This window comes from Hermetia illucens, chromosome 6, assembly GCF_905115235.1.
Source record: "Hermetia illucens chromosome 6, iHerIll2.2.curated.20191125, whole genome shotgun sequence".
Taxonomy (NCBI): Eukaryota; Metazoa; Arthropoda; class Insecta; order Diptera; family Stratiomyidae; genus Hermetia; species Hermetia illucens.
This window is the reverse complement of record NC_051854.1, coordinates 89,985,855-90,002,277: the sequence shown is the minus strand read 5'-3', so window position 1 is coordinate 90,002,277 and position 16,423 is coordinate 89,985,855. Positions and strand designations below refer to the sequence as shown.

At 44.8% G+C, this 16,423-nt stretch overlaps 1 protein-coding gene across 1 annotated transcript in view; it reads left to right on the top strand.

The window, feature by feature from the left end:
* The first annotated feature begins 1,870 nt into the window (after positions 1-1,870).
* The window catches only part of LOC119660252, a 36,337-nt gene continuing 21,784 nt past the window's right edge, over positions 1,871-16,423 (top strand). Inside the window, exons 1-2 of the mRNA XM_038068707.1 lie at positions 1,871-2,129; positions 2,196-3,873. Of these exons, the coding sequence (XP_037924635.1) occupies positions 3,747-3,873 (127 nt within the window). The 5' untranslated portion in view covers positions 1,871-2,129; positions 2,196-3,746. The remainder of the gene's footprint in view (positions 2,130-2,195; positions 3,874-16,423) is intronic.

The following is a 16,423-nucleotide window of genomic DNA, read 5'->3' as shown; positions in this document are numbered from 1 at the left end:
CAGTTCTTTCCGCCTCTATGGCTTCCGCGACTTCTTCAGGGACCTCAGTAAGTTTTTCACCCGATGCCTCCTCCGAGGTCTCTTTCCTTGGCTTTTCCTTGTGCCCATGCACGGGTATGTTGCCAAATCAGTAGTTGATATGACAACTCCGACGTTTAATTGCCTCCAGGGATCGGTCATCTACCCCGATCGTGAGGAGTTTACCTTTGCCCTCTACCTTGCTTCTGAAGACTCTCCATAGTCGAGTATGGAGATCTTCATTCTGAACAATTAAGAGTCTCATAAGGTCTTCCGTTTCTATTGCCGCGGCCTTTGGCAGAAAAACTGTCACCATGTGGGCTCCTGGTATATCATCCCCAGCACATGTTGACAGTTCTGCCCCTTCCCAGCCTGGCAATCTAGGAACTATGGTTCTAACCCATTCTGCGGTGTCTTCCGTCGCGCAGTCCACCGGTATAATGCCTGGTCGAAAGCGTATCCCGGTGAACTTCGACGTCCAACCCTTGATCATCTGCTTGACGACAAGGTCCTCAATGATTTCCTGTTCCTCCCGAGTGAGTATTTGCTCGGGAATCCTTTTTGGCAGTATGGCCAGTCGAATGCTCTTGACCGCACAAGCATAGCTAATGGCGGGCTTCTTGGGTCCTGCCTTCACTCCTGAGCTGCCTGGGTTTTCTTCTCCCTTGGGTTCAGGTCTGGATTTTTTGGGAGCACGCTGAAATTATACTAGAAGAACTTTGTCGGTGCACAGGCCTGGTACTCCTATGAACTGTGATCGGAAGGCGAAAGTGACCGTGGGTAGGTCACACTTTGAGAAGGGGCGACAATAGCATTGCAAACCACGCCATGCATTTTCTCAAGATGGCAGATGAGTGTATCGTCCCAAGGGCACTTGGTGCAGAACAGTAGAGAAGCAGTCTCGAGGAATCGAAGGGAGAGCTGTAAGGCATTTCAGGTAATGACGAACGATGGCGCGTAAGTATAGCTGACGCGATTATAATTCTAATTCAATGGTGCCAAAATAATTTATCAAAATATGTGTAATACCACTAAGCAATTAACACCGAGAGTAATATATTTTCCGTTAAGCTCTAATTAACGCCGATTTTCGATAAACAGGTTGTAATTCACTTGATTAGGGTAAATGGTCATAAATAACCATTTCGTTTCACGGAAGAACAAATTAATTAACACAAATGAGACAGCCGAGCTTTCTAATAATATCCTTTTCAAGCTCCATTCATTAGCTGCCACCAGACGGAGGAAGCCTCCTTCAATTACCACTTATTTCTTGCAGATATAATATAAGATAGTAGATACCATACAAATGCAGTGTAACTTCTAGAAAGTATTTTGAAATAGTTTCAAGCACAAGCTCCCCTGCCAGCAGCCGCAGGATCATGGAGCACTATAGGAACATGATACTGGCAAATATGAAATCCCACGTAGGCAAACAGTAATGGACTGCACAATATTAACGACTTGCTAACCCTTTGCAGAAATATTTATCTAACCCATGCCAACGCATGACGAGCGGCTAGTACATTCACCATCAAAAGTGTAAATACCGGAGAGCATTCAACTAGGTGAATGATATGCCTGCCAGGCCCATAAAGCACCCCATTACAATTTACAACTTAACCAACTGTTACCACCCAGCAGTAACCACCCAAGCCAAGCGAAAGCTCTAGTTCTGGAAAACATCTCCCATACCCACGGACACACATGATTATAACTCTGAGGGTAGGACAGGCAGGTGTGTACCAGACTTCAGAATGACTTCGCAACCCCCACAGGCGTTGCAAAGGGTAATGAGGAAAGCCACCACAGAGTGGTCAATAATTGTTTCACCAACAATTTTTAGCGCAGTCAGTCATCAATGGCAATTTCAGTAGAACGGGGACGCTTAAAAAGGAGTTTTTCTTTGGTCTTCCAAGAATTTGGGATCCTTGCGTAAACCCTGTGGAGCGTGGTTTGGTGGCCTTTGCCTTTATCGGATGTTGCTACCCTTAATGCTGAGAAATTGAACATCTGTTATGCCATTAAGTTTCACTATCCCCTTGAATATCGTCATCGTTCGCTGGAAATACAGGACATTAGCTGCGCTATTAATTGCAAATGGTGTATGGGTAGGTATTCCCTAAAACATTACCAATTTGGTATTTTTTTGAAAGTGACGAGCCTGTTTCTTGCAGATTTTAAAATTAAGCCGCCCACAACATTGTCCGTACCTAGTGAGTAACAAGAACGTATCCCAAGGAAGCGGGTTGAACAGGGTTCCTGCAGCAGACAAGGAGTCGAACTCTTCCGGTAGCGGGAAGGAGCAGTCAAAGCAAATACAAATAAAATGGCATTGGCGAAAGGACTTCATTTCTACATACTCAGTTGCTTGCCGCTTGCGAAGTCTTTCTCACGGAGGCAGCAAAAAGCTTCTAAAAGTAAATATTTACATTAGCTCAGACTGGGAGTAACAACAAGTTATGAGGAAAAATATATTCAATTCGCATTCCAATATCATTGCCCGGGCAAAAGGCCGAAGAGTGTGCACAGGAAAAACGCAAAGAAAACTCAGCGGAAAAGCGACCGAGGAAGCTTCTGAACCGACCACCGATAGAGTAGTGGGAGCATAGGGAAAGCTTGGAGCAGTCATCGTTCCACACCGGCAGCAGTAATTAGAAGCGAACCCAAGGAAAATAAAGAATATCTATCCCAACCCCTCCGGTATTACATGCCCACTACGGAAGCTATACGCACATCGCCTCGTAAGAGGGTGTAATTACTTCATTGAGTAGAAAAGAAAGAGTTTCTCCACCCTCCCCAGATCACGTTGGAAGTCATGGGCGACTTTCTCGAAAAAGCTTGGAAGCAAGAGAAAGATTAAAAGTCGGTGATAGCAAGCGGGAATAGCCAGAAGACAAATTTATTGGCGTGTCTAGGGAACTTGTTGCTAATTTTGGGTCTCTCTCTTAGGGAGTGAGCATCGCCGTCGGCGGCAGTATCGGCGGCAGAGCTACAATAACTGCGAGGGTGTGTTAAGGTGTGAATCGTGCGTTCGGTGAAGAGGAAGCGCAGAGTGACTCAATTTCGATTGTGTATCCTCCGAGCAAAGTGAATCGTTTATTGAGCAAATCAAGGGAAACGCGATTGTCAAAGATTTTCAGTAGAAATTCACGTCGCGCGGAAATTGAACCACGTTCCTTATCTAATAATTATCTGCGGACCGGACTAGTGACCTCACACCAACCAACCACCTTTTGTCAACTTCTTCTCAAAACCCTCCCCTGTGGTTGTTCGATATCCCAGAAATTTCTTTTCATTCACCTTACTTACTTACTTACTTACGACTTTACTTTATCACCTCTATCAACGGGAGTAGGCGAACTGTGCAAAAGTGTCAAGACAGTGCGCGCTCATCCCCATCCTTACGACGTATCCTTCCCTAAGAAGTTCTTATAAATGCAAAGTGTTTTCCCCGAATACCAACAGCACCCAGCATGGATACGTGAATCGAATTCTGTGACGTTGTCCGAGTGTTTATTGTGTTGTCTGTCCATTCGCCATTTATTAGTTTGGGGTGGTTCGTAACAGATTTCTAACAAAAATCACAAATTCATTCCCATAGTCGATACTCGATTCGCAAAAGAGCACAACGGCACAAAACCTAATATAGGCGCACAGGAAGCGGAACTTGTTTTGAATCACCAGATTTTATAGTCACCTTCATACACTTCTCAAAAGGGTCCAAAATGCATCGTGTTTTGAGCTATCAAACCGCCATGAGCGCCGGTACCGGACGCGACGTTCGGGAATATGTTACAAAAAGGACATGCGTGAGCTTAATTTTGACGATTGCATTCTTCACACTGATTTCAGGTAAGTGAAGCGTACATAGTTCATTTGCACACCTTAAAAATTTAGGTACCCCAAGGGACAACAGTTTCTTAACAGGTTTGTGTTACGTACCTTGCCCATGCTTTTTTTTGGTAAGGAGAGTGCCGGACTCCTATCTCAACAGACCACCGGCTAAAACACCCCCTGAAACGTCTAGGACTCCAACCCGGAACCGTTTAATACATTAACTCCGGCCAGACCTGTTCAGTATAGGAGGAAAACCCCCTGGATTCAGGGACCCTGAACTACCCTGGCATCTATTCTATCCGTCTAACTCTTTTTCGCCTTAAAAATGCCTTGAATATAACGTGCGACGTGGCCCCACGTGTCCTCGCTCTGCACGATCGCCTCAGATTTGGTGTCCGGGGAGGCGGACCCTTACATTGAAAGATAATGACGGTGGCGCTCCCAGCTTCTGCGTATGGCAGGCGTCATCCATTATATCCTTGCACTAAATACAGTGGAGCGACCGTAATTTCCCCATAGTATGCAGGAAAGATTGAAAATACCCAAGTCAATGCCGTGACAGCCCTTGGCCTCCAGAACAGACTTCCTACAGCCATCTTGATCCTTCGACCTACAGTTGTAAAATTTCAGCAGATTTTTACTGGCCTTATCCACTGAGTCCTCCCATCGGTTGCGTGGTTTTCCCACTGTGCGGTGTCCTTCAGGTATACCTTTGAATACCCCGTTAGATATTCGCTTGTCGTCCATCGTGACCGGCCCACTGCAATTTTCGTAGTTTTACCACCATCGATGCCGCTGGGTCGTCATAGACTCGGTACAATTCATCTTCTTCTTTTTCTTTTTCTTCAGCCTTTGTCCCGTTCACAAGCGGGGTCGGCTCGTCGTGATCGGCTTCGCCATTTGGCTCTATCGAATGCCTGATCTGGGTGCAATCTCGAGGCTTTCAAATCCCCATCCAGCGTATCAAGCCACCGTTGCTTAGGTCTGCCTTTTTGTCGGTTACCATCGACTTCGATGTTCAGACCAGTCTTTGCAAGTGAATTCTCGTTTGCACGAATTGCGTGACCATACCATCGAAGACGCCTCTCTCAGAACTTTTCCACGATCGGTGCAACCCCATAACGATCGCGGATATCCTCATTTCGGATGTGATCTAAACATGTGACGCCACTAGTCCAACGTAGCATCTTCGTCTCCATTACCGCAAAACGCCGTTCATTGTCTTTTATGGTCGGCCAACACTCAGAACCATAGAGAACGACTGGACGGACGACATTGCAGTAAATTTTAGATTTGAGAAGTTCGTTGATACGTCGATCACCAAGGACACCAGTTGTGGAACGCCACTTCATCCAGGTACAATTCATGGCTGTATCTAATTCATCAGTCAGCTCCATATTTTACCGGTCCAAGCATTTGACATGGGACTTTATGTTCGAATGTGTCGATGGACTTCTCTAACGCCTGCCTGTTAGATTCCACGCCTCAAAGCCATACAGTAGCACAGGTCGTATTATGGTCTTAAACATTGGGAGCCTATTTTCCCTGTGCACGCTTTTCATCATCACCAACGGCGGAACAACCGGTATTGGATCTAGGCCTTCCTTATTAAGAACTCCAGACACCCCGGTTTTGCGCCAAGGTCCATCAGTTCGATATCCCTAAAAGCTGTCTGGCGTGCTGACCTACGCTCCATCTCAGGCAGGGTCTGCCTCGTCTTCTTTTTTTGCCATAGCTATTGCCCTTATACACTTTCCGGGCTGAATCATCCTCATCCATACGAATTAAGTGACCCGTCCACCGTAACTTATTGAGCCGGATTTTATCCACAACTTGACGGTCATGGTATCGCTCATAGATTTCCTCGTTATGTAAGCTATGGAATCGTCCATCCTCATGTAAGGGGGCCAAAAATTCTTCGGAGGATTCTTCTCTAGAACGCGGACAAGAGTTCGCAATTTTTCTTGCTAAGAACCCAATTTTCTGAGGAATACATGACGACTGGCAAGATCATTGTCTTGTACAGTAAGAGCTTCAACCCTATGGTGAGACGTTTCGAGCGAAACAGTTTTTGTAAGCTGGAATAAGCTCTGTTGGCTGCCAACCACCGTTATCGGTTGTGATTTTCGACCCTAGATTGGAGAAATTATCAACGGTCTCAAAGTTGTAGTCTCCTATTTTTCTTCTTATTGTTTGACCAGTTCGGTTTGATGTGTTTGGTTGATTGGTTTTCGGTCCTGATGTTCCCACCATATATTTTGTTTTGCCTTCATTGATGTACAGCCCAAGATCTCGCCCCGACTGCCGCCTGCTCGATCTGGATGACGGCAGTTTGTACATTTCGGGTCGTTCTTCCCATGATGTCGATATCATCAGCATAGACCAATAGTTGGGTAAACTTAAAGAGGATCGTACCTCTTGCATTTACCTCAACATCACGGATCACTTTCTCGAGACCAAGTTAAAGCAGGCGACCATTATCAACGGAGCAACAACCGGTATCCGGTATAGGCTTGCCCTAATAAGGAATTCTAGACACGCCGGCTTTACGCCGAGATCCACCAATTCGATATCCCTAAAAGCCGTCTAGCGTGCTGACCTACGCCATCATCTCAAACAGGGTCTGTTTCGCCTTCTTTTTCTACCATAGATATTGCCCAAATAGACTTTCCGAGCTGAATCATCCTCATCTATCCGGATTAAGTGAGCCGCCCACAGCAACCTGTTCAGTCGAATTTTACCCACAACGGTCGTTGTATCACTCACAGGTTTCGCCGTTATCTAGGCTACGGAATCTTCCATCCTCATGTATGGGGTCAAAAATTATTCGGAGAATTCTTCTCTCGAATGCGGCCAAAAGTTCGGATTTTTTTTTTTGACCCTCTGGTGAGACGTTTCAAGCGAACCAGTTTTTGTAAGCTGAAATAGGCTTTGTTGGCAGCTAACAATTGTGCGTGGATTTCATCATCCTAGCTGTTATCGGTTGTGATTTTCGACCATAGATAGGAAAAATGTTCAACGGTCGCAAAGTTGTAACCGCCTATCTTTATGGATTTCGTCTTGCCTTCATTAATGTGCAACCCGAGATCTCACGCCACCTGTTCAATATGGATGAAGGTACACTAACGATCTCGGGTGTCAATATCGTCAATGCAGACCAGTACATTTGCATCGCGAATCACTTTCTCCAGAGCAGATTGAAGAGGACGCATGATAGGGCATCCATCTTAGACCGTTGTTGATATTGAATGGTCTTGAAAGTGATACTGCTGCTTTTATCTGGCCTGGCACATTGATCAGGGTCTTATTAATTTCGTCGGGATACCAAAGTCTCTCATGGCCGTGTACAATTTTACCCTGACGATGCTGTCACAGGCGGCTTTAAATTCGATGAAAAGATGGTGCAACTGACGCCCATATTCCAACAGTTTTTTTCCATAGCTTTCCGCCGAAAGAGAAGGGCTGATTTGCCCGGAGTGAAGAATCTTTGGAATGGGCCAATGATGTTCAGTGGTTATGGGGCTATCCGGCCTAGCAAGATAGCGGAATATATCTTATAGATGGTACTCAGCAACGTGATACCTCTATAATTACTGCACTGCGTGATATCTCCCTTTATATGTGGGGGGCACATAATGCCTCGTTGCCAGTCCCACACCGCGTTTGAAGTACATCTCCTTACTGAGGGCGTCGGCCCATCCTTCCGAACCGTAAAGAAGGACGAACTGGGACGCAGTCATGAGCAAGCGAAGCTTAATCGATAAGGGATTTCCGATATTGCACATCAACCAGCGACTCGCAAGCATTTTAGTCGCAGTCTAGTCTGGGGTGTTGCGAATCTGGTCGAAGAAGCTCATCTTCATATCTATCATGATGCCAGAGTTTTCCACCGCCGGCTTCGACAAGATCGTGGTTTCACCAATCTGAATAAGAGGGACTGTTGAAAATCCCTCCTTGGTCAGGACCACAGCTTTGGTTTTCTCCAAAGTCACGAAGATACCGCATCACCATGCCCAGTGTGTGCCGAGCTTCCTGAACCTTGGGTGCGGTAACCAGTGTCACAACATCATCCGCGTATCCCATCAGATATGATTCATCAAGTGCCTCGATTTGTAGAAAACTTTCGACTAAGGAGTTCTAAGGATGGATCCCTGAACCGTCCCCGGTGTGACCTTCATTCTGAATTGTCCTTCTCGGACTTCGTATAGTAAGCACGATCCTTTAAATAGTCCCTCAATATACGCAATAGGTAGCCTGAAGTATGGAAACAATTTCCAGTGGGTCAAGCAGACTTGATGGTGCTTTTTACGTCTACAGACACAAGGAGCACCACTGCCCGACAGTGACGACTGTGTGCCTCAGCTAGTTTCACCGCATGGACCACATCCTCAATCGCATCAATTATGGATCGCCCGGCTCTAAAACCATATTGCGTTGGTGAGTATTCCCCCGCAGCAAGTATTGCGTCAGTAAGTCTTGGCTTGATGAGTTTCTTCAGGCTGTATAATCTGACGGAGGATAGGACGATACTCTGACGCCGCCCCGGGGTCACCTTGCGTCGCCTTCCAGCGTGAGAGAAAAACATCTGCTGTCAAACATGCGTTGCGCCGAGTAACAAGTTCGGCTTATATTTATATATAAGTTTCAACACTTCGCTGGGAATATCATCCGGTCCTGGTGCTTTTTTGTCCTTCATGCGCAGGAAGGCCTCCTCCTCTAATTCCTTTGCAGTGAAAAGTGGATATTCCTCAGCATTCAATCCTTCATCGAAGGACTTGCAATTTCAGCCATCCACCAGCTCACAGGTAATTAATTTCCCGGAACGCAGTTTCCTTTTGGAAACCAATGCATTACAAGCTACGCGCAGGTTGTATGTCTTAGATCTATCGTCCGAATTATAAAACAATAGCCTCTCCCGGAGGAATCGTATGACTTTGCGCACAAGGCATTTCGGAACGTCCAATTTGGCTAAACCTGCAATTATTTTACTCCATTTTGTAGTATTGAAGGTATTCTTCACATCGAGAATAACTATCGCGCAAGATTTATTAGCCTCTACTGCTTAGGCAGAACCGTGAGAGGCTATCCTTCTTTTCTGCGATCGGTACATGCCTATTGTAGAAGACCCGTTTAAAAAGTTTGCCAACGCGTTTAATAGGCATACAGACCCACAAGACAAAGGATGACCCAAAGGTTTATTTGGCTTCGGGACTAGGATAAGCTACTGTTTCCCCCACTTTTACGGCAAAACTTCTTTCTTTGAGGTACGTGTTAAATATTTCAGCGAGCCACCGTGGAACTGTTTTAATGGCCACTACCAGAGCTTTATTTGGAATGCCATTGAAACTTGAGGCTTTATTTTCAACAATCGTCTTTGCGGCTTCCAGGACTTCTTCAGTGTTTCCCTCGGGAGTGGACAATGGGTAGGTTCGATTCATTTGAAACTTCCGAACAGACGGTAATGACATCCCGTAGCAAATCAGGGTTGGTAATCGGTAGCGAACGTTGTTTACCCTTGATTGATCCCATGACTGGTTTGTATGCACCTCCCCATGGGTCAGAGTCCGCTTCCTTGCATAACCTCTTGAAATGTTCAGATTTATTTCTAGACATGGCTGTTTTCAGTTCTTTCCTCGCTTCTTATATCGGTTGTGCAACTCTTCAAACTCAGGCCGGTTTCTACTACGTTGACTGTGTCTCCTAGCTTTAAGGCAAACTTCACGAATTCCATCAGAGGTGGGCATTCGTCTCTTAAGTACAGTGCGGCCTGGCATGGAAGCGTCCCATACTTTTTATATCCTTTCAAGAACCTGCGTCACCTCTTCTTCTGCGTTATCGATCGATGTTGCTTCCTGCACAAGTATTTCCTCGAAGATTTGCTTGTCAAGTTTCTTGGATATCCAACCAGCTACTGCAGTTTTCTTAATACTCTTTGCTCCGATCCTACGCTCCATTTGGAAGATGATGGCCTGATGATCACTGTGCGTAAATTGCTCGCTCACTTGCCATTGGACATCGTTAAATAATGTGTCAGGTCTATCACCGATTTCATATCCTGTCTCCGAAGAGTATTGACGCCACCAGTATTTGCCAGAATGACATTCAGACGTGAAAATAGTTCGAGCAATATGCGCCTCTTGCATTTTTTTTGCGACTTCCCCAATATTTGACCAAAGCGTTCAAATCGCCGGCTGTTATTATTGGGCTATGGCGGGTTACTTCGGAAACTATCTGTCTGTCCGTCTGTCTGTCTGTTTGTCTGTCACACGCGTTTTTCTCGGAAACTGTTATAGCGATTGACACCAAATTTGATGGAGAGTTGGGAATTGTGAACGCTCACGCATGCAGTGAGTTACATAATTCTATTATTATTTTTTGGAGCCGGTCTTAGTTTTGACATTTATTGGTAAGGTGGAGAGTGCGGGGGTCGAAAGTGATCACTTCTTCCACGGACCCATCCTCAGAAACTGGCGACTCGAAATTCTGAAAAAAGATCAAGAGGCTGCCTCTAGATGGGAGATGGTGTTGCAGGCCTTGTTTTAAGGGGCCTCTTCAAAAGTTAGGGATACTTCAATAATCCGATAACATTACGGCAATTGACGCTAAATATTCGGCAAGATATAAGTCTTTTTTCTCACTCCGTAAAAAAATTACAATTAACCAACTTTACATTGCAAAACATTAAACAATTTTAAATATCATAATTTTTATTCTTCCAACATTCAAAAGTTTCCTTCTACCTTCCACCCTGAATAATTAACCAAGGTTTAGTAGGTCAACGTTACTCCCGGGGTTGAATTTCCTACAATAACGAGCACTTTTTCACAAAGACTTATTGTTTCAAGGCTGGCATTCAACTCATTGTTAAAGTGGTGTTTTGCATTCTGTCTGGATTCTTCCTGAACTTCTCTCAAGTTTTTATTTCCGAATACACCATATTCCTCTTTGTTAATACAGAAATTTTGTACCCTAATTTCGAGCTAATAATGTAAAGTTTTGGTAATGTCGGTACGTCTTTATTGCTTGCTTCGGTGTAATGTAATGTAATATATATATATACTCGTAGACTAGAGATCACTAGGCGAGACTGCTACTTGCAAGGATGGGCGCTTTTTGCATCTCCATGCATGGCCCCCAGTGTTTTCAGCGCTTTATACAAACATAAAGAGCGATGGGTTAAGTGTTTTGATGAGCTGCTGAACAACTAGAACATCACCAACTGAAGATGAGGGACAACTCACGGACAACAACGGACAAACAGCCTGTCCAATTCATCGACTTAAAAATCTTAAGTCGCCAGGAGCCGAAGGAATTACAGCCGAATCGGTTAAATATGGAGACGACCAATTACACCAAGCTGTTCACCGACTGATGCTCAAGGTGTGGGATAGCGAATCATGCCTGAAAACTGGCAAAGGGAGATATCACGCAGTGATTATAGAAGCATTACGTCGCTGAATACCATCTATAAAATATTCTCCACTGTCATGCTAGGTCGGATAGCCCCATACGTCCACAACATCATTGGCCCATACCAAACAAGCTTCACTTCTGGCGAATCAGCTACAGATTAAATTTTCTTCATACTGCAAACGATAGAAAAACTGTTGGAATATGGACATCGGTAGCACCATCTTTTCATCGACTTGAAGGCCGCTAATTAAAATAATTTGTCGATACACTGTGAGTGCTCTTTCTCATTAACTGCTTTAGCCAGAAGTTAATGCCTTGCGATGACGCAGTCTTAACAGCTAGGAGGAGTTTGCGCCTAAACTGTTGGCAATGCTCGTATCGTAACCGGATGGATTAGAGTCGTCATACAAGGCCCATCCATCGGCTTCGATAGCCTTGGCTGCAAATGAAGGCCTAGCCCTTGCCGGCCGAGCCCTCTTAGCTGCCTTTTGTGTCGAAGAGGTAGCTTAGGTTTCCCCTTAGCCGCAGGTGCCCCGATCGAACTTTTCCCGTCAACCTTGGCAAAGCCCTTGGATTATGATTTGCCGGAGTCGGTTTGCCCGGAGGCGGTTTACCCGAAGGCGGTTTGCCTGAAGGTGGTTTGCCCGGAGGCGCTGATTGGAGCTTGGGGTCAGGAGTGCTCACAGAAGTGACCTGCTTCGGCTCGTCCATTAAGGACCCGGTCCCAATTAGATTGAGAGTAAGTGGAGAATTGGAGTCAATACTCAAGTTCTCCATCGATGAGCTTAGGGTTGCCCCTTCACTCGGGGTTGGATCGTCACGATCGAAGTTTAATTGTATTTGCGCCGCCTCGCAGTGGTTGAAGTTGATTTGCATCAACCTCATCTGCGATTTGTGTTAAGGGCTCTCCTTTATTCCGAGCACTTACTAATGCGTGCAATGTACCGATGATCCACACCCTCCTTCCCTTTGCAGAGTAGGCAGTTTGGGTCAGCTCCGCAGTCCTTGCTGATATGGCCTTCTACTACGCATCTCCTGCATTGCTTCGATCTGTCATTTGGACTAGTGCATGCCTCCGCAATGTGAGGCAGCCAAGGACGCCACATACCCCAGCCTATTGTCACTCTCCCTGCTGCTAACAGTTTGAGTGCGCTCTCTACTGGTAGGCTGATGATGGCGGTTTGTGTTCCTCCCTAGGCTTTCCTTAGCGTTTTCACCGCTGACTCTTATAGTGACGCAAGATCGAACTGCTTCTCCAACGCTTCGCGCATCTCCTCCTTCGTCGTGATTTCATCTATATCTTTGCAGATTATATTGATCTCCGGCCTGTTAGCCCTTATGTCAGCTTCCTGTCCTAACGACTTTCCGATTTGGCTTAAGAATTTGTCCGCGGTTACATCCTTGGATTTCTTAAGCTTCAACATAAGGTCTCCCTTCTGGGACCATCTAATGCGGCTGACATTGTCTCGTAGGTTGGTGAGTTCGGGGTCCGCCTTCACTCCCCTGAGAATGTCAGCATATGACCTTTCGCCTCGTTTGGAAATGATGATCACCTCCCATCTTATCTTCCTCCGCTCATTTCTTTTCCGCGGTTCCATTTTCCTCCAAGCTTCCGCATCCGTCTTTGAACGTTCGCCCCCTTTTCTCGAGATCGCCGCTGCAATAGTTTCACTGGTAGCTTCAATTGTAGTTCTCATGAGCTCCGCCTTTTTGGGAGTTGAATCCTTGTTGGTCTTGTAACGTTGGGGTTTGCTGGTCTGTTGAGTCGTTCAGCTTTTCGCACAGCGTCTTTCCCGGTTTTCCTCCTTTTGTATTTTGAACAGGCGTTACTTGAGTCGCCTTGTTCACTTTTCAATCGACGGCTTTCCAACCCGTTCGTCCTGGGCCTTGCCTTGCGCCAAATGGATGCCTCTTATCATGGCCCTTATATTCTGGTGATATATTCTGCGCTCGCTCCAGAGCAGTAAAGGCAACTCCAAGCTGATCGTTGCCTAAAGCATTTCTCGGGTGATTCGGCATCAAGGATTCTTCCTCATCGAAGACTACGCACTTACCACCGGGGGTAGCGATCGCGGGGGCTACAGCCCATGTGAGAGGGGATCTGCGAAGAATCGAGCTTCTTCTGAACGGGACCATTAATCAAGCCAGTTCCCTCCTGTACGCTTGAAACATTAGATGCCACAGTAGTCAAGGTTCCCACTACTGAAGCACTGCGGTCGTTGGATATGGACTTGTCCATGACACATTCGCCGAACATTCCCTTATTTGCACAAAGGAACACGCTTGATGGGAGATTTGGCACCTCCACATACATTTCCTAAAGACGTTTACTCCCCCTAAAAGGAAGAAAGAGTTTAGAAAAACGAACACAAGTGGAAACGTTCTGCTTGTCCGCGGTTACTTATCTGCAAGATAAACTTGCGATATTCGTAGCTGATCCGATGGGTCATGTCATTATCCACGACCAATGACACGCGCCTGCTCGGCAAAAGCTGCTACCTATTAGCTCAAAAATATACTTTTAAGGATAACTAAACCTTTCCACAAAATAAAAGGAAAAACACATTGAATGCCAAAATGCTTTAAAAATTCAGTTGGGGGGGGAGGATATAAAGTTAGAAGTTCCCACATGCATTTTTAATTTGTTTCGATTTTCTGCATCGTCAAGGTGTAATTGGAGCATAGCATGTCAAAAGGAACAGGAAAATGCGAAATACCACTCAATCAATAATGGGTAATCAATTCAATTGCCATTTTATGGAACAAACTATTCATAGCTTGTAAGTGCACCCAACGATAATATGAACAACCACTTGGGGATGTCGGCTGTTTATTTTGGGGTTACAATACAAGCAAAGGGCCTCCGCCCCTTGGAAGGCGCGGTGCAAGTGTTAGAGCTAAGCGAAGTACTATGTGGCGTTGAAAACTAATGGCTCTCTGTCTAGCATGAACAATTTTGGGCCTTGGATTTGAAATGATGATAAAATGAAGCTGTGGTTAGTTCGTAACGGAGGTGCTAATATCTGTTAAGATAAAGATATTTATCATACTTCAGCCCAATTTTTCAAACGTTTTTCCACAACATTGTCTCTTAAATCTCTCTTAAATCGATAAGTGGGAAAAAATAATATTGCGAACCAGAGCGACAACGGCGAAAGGTTTGGAAATAGAAGTTTCAAGAATCCTAGACCCTTTCTTATTGATGAGGGCGGAGGAAAAGTAATATGTTCTTTTGCTCCCGTCCCGGTTCCCATGGTACCAGATAACCTCCGGTGAGGCTTCGTGGCTGAAGCCACTTCAGATGAGTCTCTTCCAGACTCGGATCTGATCGCCCTCCTCAAGTACGTGGGGACGTCTTCATTTCGGATGTGATCAAACCTTGTTACGCCACTAGTTCAACGTAACATCTTCGTCTCCATTACCGCGAGACGCCGTTCATTGCTTGTTTAGTCAGCCAACTTCGTTTTGTACGGGCCTTCATTTGAACACTGTTATTGCAAAGCCAAGAATCTCGGTTGATGAATCGCTTATCTAGTTGGTGACCCCGAGGTTTGCATAGACGGCTTTGGTGATCGTGCTTTTAACTTGGTTCCACAATTCTTTCATATTCGTGATGGTTGGTAATCATTTAGTCCTTTTTCTCACGAAATAGCCACCATTTAATACGTGGTGGGCGTGTGAAAATCTCAATTTGCAACAACTTCCTGCTTTAATTCCCATTTCTGCTCTTGAAAAATAGTATCAATAAACTATAAATAAACTTCGTATAAGCCTTACATTCATCATAATTGTGATTAGGAGTCAAGAACTGATCTGGACTCCTTGTGAGTTCTCGAGATGCTTAGTTTTTGGTGGACAATCTGCACTCCCGCTGAGTTCTTGATTGATTTTTTTAATGAACTTTCTTTTAATTTTATAAACATATGCAAAAACCATATGTACAATCATAATCCTTATCTTCCCACTTGTCGGAACTCTAAAAATAACCATTCCAGCTCATTAGCTGCGTCGAAAGTTTTTTATTATTTACTCGAAACCATAATAAAAACAATTCGATGAATCAACAAAACATTTTCCGCCATTATTTATTACACCTTCCTGCGCCTGGCAATTTATGGATTACTTATTTTAAAAAAAAATGAGGTATTTGAACGCAAATTAGTCGTGTAGCCAATTTTGGCATTCCGCGTCATTTTAGGGGCAAACCCACGCAAATGTTGCAGAATTAAAAAACATTAGTGAATACCAGACGGCTTGATACACCCCAAATATAGAAAACTAGTAGATCCTTTCAAGAACAGTAAAGATAATATTAGGTTGCTGTAGAGGCCCAGTTTCGGCATATGCTTCGGTGGCTCATCAGCATCTAGCCATTGTGCTGATCAGCGACGATTGTCGTATAATATCCACTTTTCGTCACATGTCACTATTCTGTACAAAAAGGGATCGCTTCTGTTGCGGGAGTGTCAACTCGAAGCGCCATGTTTTGCTCCGAAAGGGCATGCGGAACTCATTTATCGAGCTTTTTCACATCTCCAAGTTGTTGCAAGTGCCAGGAAACTGTCGAATAGTGTACGCCGTGTACGCCCAGTTTCTCTGCAATGTCTCTCACAGACTGACGTGTGTCAGATTCGACTAGCAAACGCAGCTCGTCATTATCAATCGATGATCCTGGATGTCCACGTAGCTCACTTTGAAGGTTTACGTCGCCTGGCCGGAATTTTTTGAACCACCGCCGTGTGGTTCGTTCGCTCGTTTGAACTCATACAGAAAAGTATACGTTCTTGGCTCTTTTCCATCCTTTTTTCCTTTTTATTCATTGTTATCACAACGATGGTCAAAACTGAAATGACTGCTTGATTAAATGTAGGAGTATTTATACTTCATTATCCGACACCAATAGCGCCAATTAGTGGTGCTTGATACAGCAAAATCGCAACTAACTTCACTTGATTGTCAAATCGGCCATTTCATGTGCAACAACCTATAATTTGCATTAAAAGTTCTGCAAACATTTTAACAGTGTATCAAAAACTGCTCAAACAAAAACGCTGACTTCAATTATACCTATGGTACTTATAGTAAGATTTCCATAAAACATATTATATGTTGTTATTGTGAGTCTGTTTTACAATAAACCTAAAAGGATAAG